At 38.6% G+C, this 8,132-nt stretch overlaps 1 protein-coding gene across 3 annotated transcripts in view; it reads right to left on the reverse strand.

Annotated features, from left to right (window-relative positions):
• The window catches only part of YTHDC1 (YTH domain containing 1), a 35,952-nt gene extending 28,247 nt beyond the window's left edge, over positions 1-7,705 (reverse strand). For 2 of the 3 annotated variants that reach the window (XM_035004878.1, XM_035004877.1), the window contains exon 1: positions 7,316-7,705. In XM_035004878.1, coding sequence (XP_034860769.1) covers positions 7,316-7,343 — 28 coding nt within the window. In that variant the 5' untranslated portion in view covers positions 7,344-7,705. Of the gene's footprint in view, positions 1-7,105; positions 7,261-7,315 lie in introns of those variants that run through there. The other variant, XM_035004879.1, reaches the window with a different exon arrangement.
• Between the last annotated feature and the right edge of the window lie 427 nt (positions 7,706-8,132).

The following is an 8,132-nucleotide window of genomic DNA, read 5'->3' on the forward strand; positions in this document are numbered from 1 at the left end:
TTAAATTTCAGGCACGTTTGAATCATGGTTTCCCTATTTTAAAAAAAGAATATTGTTTAAAAAAGCCTTAACAAATAATTTTATTTGTCAAATGCAGAGACTGCAGTTTTAAAAAGCAGCCATAAATTTTTAAGACAATAAATATTAACCAATGCTTACTTTTTTTAAACATTTTACCACTTTCACATATATTATATACATACATAAAACACCTAAAGTATGTTTTATCATCCATTACCTCACAGATAAAGAAACAGGAGCTCAAAAGTACAAGGTGACCAAATTCATGTGTCTAGAAACAGATGGGTACAAGCCTACAGTTCAGGTTTTCTAAATCTAGAGTTAAATTAGATGGGGAACATTAGAAAAACCTTTAAACAAAGTATAAACAAACAAAAAAGCAAATTATTATTAAAAAGTCATGTGCACTAGATTAATTTCAAATTAATGCACCAGAAAGCTCTGTGTAACTGACATTATAGCATCTTGAAATTTAAGATCAAACACTACATCCTCACTTGATGGTCTACATTTTTATCCATATTATATTTCATGACATCAATACCTGTGTTTTATCACAATACTGACAAATGAAGATCTGCAGAATAAATTCAGCCTATGGCTTATTTGACCAGCAAGATAAGAATGGCTTCTGCATCTTAAAGGTTGTGTTTGGGGGTGGGGGGGTGCAAAGAACAACATGTGACAAACCCTTGTGGGTTTTTCCAACCCCTAATATAAGTGACATTTTAAATTACTTTTCTCCATTACTGAAACCCCTTATATATTTACTGTAATATAATATACAGAAGATCTGGATTTGGAAGAAAATCCAGGTTATCATTTAAGAGCTAGGTTATCTTCAGAAAGGTCCCAGTCTGAGCTCCAGTTTCTTCACTTCTGGTAAGAGGCATTTAGAATAAAAAGATCAGTGTTTGGGGAAAGGAACAGGAGCACAGTTATTTGAATCTCTTGAGTTTTTAACCTTTCCTTTATCACTATCAAATTCTAATAAACCTTGCTTGCCACAAACCTTGTGTTAATGACCAGGATACATTATACACAAAATCTGGTCCAGAACACACAAAAGAATTTTTTTTTAACAAATATATACATGTTCTAATTATCTATTGCTATGTAACATGCCATCCCAAAACTTAGTGGCTAAAACAATACAATCATTTATTATTATTGCTTATGGTTCTGGGACTCAACTAAGGTGTCTCATGTGGCTGCAGTCAGATGGTGGGTAGGGCTAGAATCACCTGAAGGCTTGTTCATTCACATGTCTAGCTGACATCTACACCAGAAAGACTCAAAACAGCTGAGGCTTCTAGGGCATTTCTTTCTGTGGTCATGCTCTACCATGGCAGCTTCAGGGTAGGCAGACTTTTTACATGGTGGTTTAGGGCTCTAAATATGAACATCCCAAAAGAGAAAAGGCCAGGCAGAAGCTCGGTTCAGTATTTAATTCAGAGGCAATCACAAAAGTCTATTCAGGTTCAAACAGAGGAGACACAGACTCTACCTAAATGATGGAGAAGTGTCAAATACTTGGTAGGTGTTTTCAAAGCTATCACCATCTACTTAGTTTTGTTTAAACTTAAGGATTTTAATTACAAACGTAAGGTGTATTTTTAAAAACGAAAATACGGTTTTAAAATGAGAAAGTTAACAGTATTGGGTTATAAAGCTAACTTAAGCTCTTTCTCTGACCACTTCTTTCATTGGCTAGAAAAAGTACACTTTGTACATATTTCAATCCACTTTTTCAACCCAGAATGAATTATAAAGAAAGTAAATATTATTTTAATATTCTCAGAAGCTACTGCTGCTGAAGACTAATCATCATTGGCATATATATCCCTTCTGGAAAAAGAAAAATAATTCTCTTTAAGAGATAAAATAACACCCATTAGTTTTCTAGAGTGACCTTCTTTAAAATAACTTAATAAATTTAATTCTTATTTTATTTTTTTAAATAAACTTAATTTTTAAGAGTTTTAAATCACTTTGTCCTAAAATATACACTGTATATTTTAATATTCATTATTATTCTGTATATTTTAAATATTCAATTCCTTCATAGCAGCTTGACAGCAGCACCCCAACCTAAGAATGTTAAACAGTAAAACAGCAAAGGTTAGCAAGTGCCAGATTAAGAAGAATTCTATGAACATACAATTCATGTACTACAAAAATAACTCTAGCATAATATTTCTATAAGATAAAGCACTTCACATAGTTTTTGGATAAGTCTTTACAACGGATACAATATTGGGGCACCTGGGTGGCTCAGTAAGTCGGTTACGTGCCTGCCTTCAGCTCAGGTCATGATCCCAGGGTCCTGGGATCAAGTCCTACATCAGGCTCCCTGCTCAGCGGGGAGTCTGCTTCTCCCTCTCCTCTGTCCCCTGTTCATGATCTCTCTCTCTCTCAAATAAAATCTTAAAAAAAAAAAAAAAATACAGTATTTTTTGAAAATTATTTTAAAGACTCAACTGTTTAAGATGCCACAACAAAATGAATTGTCACAATGAATTAGCTCAAATGAAACACAAAATTATTCATTAAACAGTGTTTCTATTTACAGCTAACATTCAAATTCATCCAAAAGTTATACACTAACAATTTATAGTATGAATCTAGCTCTTGGACACTGTTGTTAAAACTCCAAGGATTTAATACAAAAATGCACACCTTGCATTTTTTAAAAGGACGATTTGGTCTTTAAGGAACCAGATTCTCACCTGAAAGCAACCAAAAGGAGCAGTCCTGAGACAGAAAAGGTAATATATGTCATGGTTTTGCAAGAGACAATCTGGGTTTATGCCTGGTAAACATGTGTATTTACGAATACCGCCTGCACACAGACCATGCTTGCTCGTTTACTTTTTTTTTTAACCTAATACCTATTAACTATTAAACAAGTACTTTATCTGTCTGACCCTAGTATGCATGTAAGCCTGTAACTCCTGAATAACAATGTTAAATAGCTGCAAATAAATTTGGTATGCATGATACTTTGTGAAAGAGTAGAAATGGTTAAAGAGGACAATCCTACACACCTCTAGTGGATTAACTGCCTTAACAAAACTCAAGCACCATGTTGTCCAATCTTCCAAAGTTTCAAAAGGATTCCCAAATTCAGATTTTCATTTGCAATTGACTTATTAAACACTGCCTCAAAAACAGAACAAAAATGCAGGTTGTTGCCAGCGTGACTACTCTGTGGAAGTGCTATCTGTGAATGTTTTGTTTTCACAATACAAGATGTAGATGGACTTCACTATCATCACTGATGCAAGCTAGCCACAATCTTATTTATCATCGCAAACTATTAGCAAACTGAGTTTTGAAATAAAGGTACAGATCCAGGGGTACAGGAAGCAAAACAAGAAAATAAAAAGAATCACTGTCTTTAGAAAGCCTGTTCAAAAAATGTCAAGATGTTAGGAGTAACAAGGCTGTTTTTTATTGTTCTATTGGGGGATTTTTGTTTGTTTTAGATAATCATGGGAAACTGGAAATCTAACTAGCTTTCAAAGTACTTGAACCACCAGGTTCAAGAATCCCAGAATGAAGCCTACAGAACTGAAGTGACTTAACTAAAATCTCACAACTATGAATCCAAATTTAGTGCTCTTTGCACTACACCAGAATTATGCTTTAATCTTGAAATTCCTGGCCCAGGAAGGCCACTCCCAGGGTATCAGTGTAGAAAATTAACCTTTCTCTGAGACACAGTGCATTGTTTAGGACCCAAAAGCTTCTGGGTCAGGAGATACAAAGTATTATTTGAGGGTCCAGCAACAAACTAAGACCTAGAATATTTAAACAAAGACAACCCGGCAGTTAAATATACCACACGTTCTTGTTTTACAACACAGAACACCAAAGTACATTTTTTTATTTTATTTCATTTAATATAATCTTAATGGACTTTGACAAGAAGAAAGAATTCCTGGAAACTCCCCTTCTGTTACATTTTACACTAGACCAGTCTCAGTTACTGTTTGTCATTCAAAACTGTCATTCCACTAAATGAAGCGTAGAAACTTGCGTATCCCATCCCACACAAATTTGCTGCTCTCCAATAAGCATACAATTTGAAGTCTAAGGAGAGCATTTTGAATTTTTTATCCTATTTCTATTACGGGTAAAACAAATACACTGGAATATCAAATACATACTCTATTGCTTTCTAAAGTCCTAATTAAAGTGGACCAAGGAAGTCAACCTTTTTCTAAGGACTTACTATAGTGAGGGCTATACCATGTACATATAATATGTGTTTATGTATATATAACTGTATGAACATATTCATATGTACCTGCCTATATGATTGTGTGTGTACACATACAATTTAAACTGAGAAAACCCTTAGCTTTGACAGCAATAGCAAATGTCTCATAATGAGTTACCACTGAAGTCCAACCTTGAAGTCATTTATTCAAGGCTCTGAGTCATGATTAACTGTTCACCAAGAACCTGGTGAACAAGAGAGACAGACTCCTGGCCCTGATGGAGCTTTCAGTCTGGAAATGCAGAAAACATATTACTTATTAAAGTGGTTAACTCATTACCCTAATTTTGGATATATTAAACTTTCACACTGTTTTTCGGAGAGAACTTCATAAGAGCTTAAGAAATAAAATGAATACAAGGTGTTTAAAATAGAAAAGATATGTATTCCTCATATAGAAAAACTAACAGTTAACACCACCAACAGTGCAGTATCTTTTAAATCCACTTTTTGGACATAAAACACCATAGGAATGAGAGGGAGTTGGCAATTTACACAGGCTTCAGCTTCTAAGTATGGGTATTATAGAAGCATTATAGAAGTTAATGTTTATTATACAGTTAATATGCAAAGCCCAAAAATCCAAGGACTCTATAACCAAGTCTTTTAACTGTTCTGTGACTAACAGCAGATTTCTGCAATTTAAACTCATTTCTTAACAAGATTCTGTATCATTCATGAAATCATTTAAGGCCTGTGACAAGTCTAAGATTCTTACAGGGCTTAACTTTAAAATTTCATAATGTTTCATATAAGATAAGTAATAAGTATTTCACTTCCCACTTTTCCTTGTTGAAGTATGAGAAGGAAGAGGGAATTAGGTATTCTAATTCTGGTTATTATTCTAGCTGAGTGACAATGATCAAGTAAGTGAGACACCCTGGACCTCAGTTTCCTTACTGGCAAAATGAATTATTCTAGAAATCTTCTCATTACACCATAAGCAATTCCAGTAGGTTTGTATTTGCCAGCTTTCCCAGTAACCTAGAGACAATCTTTGATCTAAACTATGAAAATAAGCACTTACATCAGAGGTTTTAAAATAGAGATAAATTCAACTACAGATATTAAGTTAATTTTTTTTTAAAGATTTTATTTATGTGAGAAAGAGAGAATGAGAGAGAGAGAGAGAGAGCAAGCATGAGAGGGGGGAGGGTCAGAGAGAGAAGCAGACTCCCCGCCGAGCAGGGAGCCCGATGCGGGACTCGATCCCGGGACTCCAGGATCATGACCCGAGCCGAAGGTAGTCGCTTAACCAACTGAGCCACCCAGGCACCCCTAATTTTTTAAAACTATACAAATGTGAGATCTTGCAAAAGTTGGACGACTTAATCTAAGTATAGCTAATAGGTGGCATTATGAAGTCCCTAAGAATAGTTATAAAGTTTATGTATTTGGACTGCACTTTCATCACTACATCCATTTCTAAAACAATTTTTAAAACATAACCTACTTTTCTTCCACAGTGTATGTTACTGTGTCTATTACTGACTTAACAACTATGTTCATTTTAACAACGAATTCTTGGGAAGTACTGGACTTTTACTCATTTTGTATTTGGTTTACCTCACCCACCACAACCACCACCCACTCCCATACACACAGCTCACAGATTACACTCTGATACAATCAAATGTTGACTGAATTAATTTTTATTGATTAAAATCATCTATTTTAATAACTGACTTTACTAATTAAGAGCAGTTTCTTTTTGTCACTAACACCATGTTGTAACCTGAAGTTTACATCCCTTTCACACTTCTCAAAATGGGTGGTGAGGTGGGTTTAAGATTTAAGGAAGGTAAATTAAACTACTACAACCTAATCGCTGAATTGCCTTAACATAGCAGCAATATCTTAAACATATTCCCAAACACACCACTTCCCAAGCTTGTCCCTATCCTAGAGCAGTTTACTGAAGCATGAAGACTCTTCTTTCTCTTAAGGAGAAAAATTAAAGAGATCATAGGCCTAATACAACTTGACCTTAGAATCCATTTAACAAATCCCCACCCCCAAGTTAACTAGCCACACAAAAGAGTGTATCTATGAGATACAGGGCAGCAGCTGTGCCATATTTTTTATCAACTATAACCTTTCCAAAACTATCATGGTAATCCTTAAAGTTAGAAAAGACCCTAAAGGCAGCATCTAATCCAGACTACTCTCCAGACGGGTACTGATCCAGGATATTCATTAATATCTGTAGGGCCTGGGAGGTCGGTATTTCAAAAGACATGACATTCCATTCTGCCAACATCAGTTCTCCTGTATCTCACTGTAATATTATTCCCCCAGCTCTCTCTAAATTACATCCGTTTGCTCCCGGTTGTACCCTTTGGATGCTAGCACAATGTGTTTCTATCAGAATAGTGGCCAGGATTATTTTTGCCAACCCTGTATCATGTAAATATCTCTTCATACATCATGTTTTCCAAAATAAGTATTCGAGGAACTAAATGGACAATTCTTGCCACTTTGCCTATTTAACAGGAAGAGCCATAAATTACTTGTAGATATTTCTCGACATTACTAATCCACCTGTACAACTTCTTAAATATGGGCACTTACTAGACTGCCATCGTTTTGATCGTGGCATTAAGGATTTTCGAAATTTTGCCTGAGAGAAAGAGTCGTTCTGAAAATACGCATTACATCCGCATAATCCTACCAGGAAATAAACCTAAGGGCCTGCCACTCAGCACAGGCCCTCTAAGCCGCGCCCAGGACTGCTAAACGGAAAGTGAAGAGGGGAATAGGATTAAAAAAACAAAAACAAACACACACACGAAAACCAACCCTAGGCGAGATGAAGTGCTAGGTCAAACGGAGATCGAAGACCAAGGGCAGGCCTGGGTTCTTCCAGGGAGTCCAAGTGTCTCAGGTGGGAAGGATCGGCTCCGCGCGGGACAAGCTAACCTCCCCAACCCCCACTCCGCAACGACGACCACGGCTCCATCGACCCACTACAGAGCGTCGCCTCCACCCGTCACCTTTCTCCGCACTAACCTTTCTCCTCCCGGCTGTCGGCCGCCATTGCTCCCCTCCTGTTTCCGCTGGTGCTGCTGGTGCTGCTGCTGCCGCCGCCGCCGCCGCCGCCGCTTCGACGCGACTCGCGCGGGCGCCGCAGCCGCGGCAGCCGTAGCACGGGCACGTCCGTCAGTCCGGCCGCTGGGCTGCGCGCTTCGCACCTTGGCCTCTACCGCTCACCGTTCTCGACTCACCCTTTTTCTTCCCGCTTCTTCCCTTTCTCCCTTTTCTCCTTTTACTCCAACCTCTAGCGCCCCAGGCCCAGCCTTCTCGATGGGGTTTGGGGACGGGAGGGGGTAAGGGGGAGGGAAGGGAAACAGATGGCGACGGCGGGCGGCGCTAAAATGGAGCCTGCTTCCTGCGCGAAACAATCCCGCTCCCAAAATGCCCTGCGCTGTTTACGCTTCGTTCCTCCCTGGGAGCGTCACAGTGCGGAGAGGGGCGGGGAAGCGGGAAACGTGATAACGTTTGCACGTCGCTCCGTCTCCCACAGCCCGGATGTCCCCGGCTTGAGTCTCATTTTCAGTGATTGGGTCGCCGGAGTTATAGCTTATTGGCCGTCCGCAGCGGTGCGTACACCCAGGTGTCGCCGTTTTCTCACCTGAAAAGCCTACTGACGGACCTCACTCAGCGCAAAAATGCTTCCGGTTGTTCCGCGGAACTTCTGATCCAATTCTGGAAACCAGAGATTTAGGATAAGTCTGGGCCGGTCCTTTGCAGTCGCCACTTTGTTCTCTGGTTGCCAGATAACACTTTCTAAGTTGGTGCCCTAGGCTTAGCCAAAGGCAGCGCAGGA

Source organism: Mirounga leonina, unplaced genomic scaffold, assembly GCF_011800145.1.
Source record: "Mirounga leonina isolate KUSES-001 unplaced genomic scaffold, KU_Mleo_1.0 Mir_129, whole genome shotgun sequence".
NCBI lineage: Eukaryota > Metazoa > Chordata > Mammalia > Carnivora > Phocidae > Mirounga > Mirounga leonina.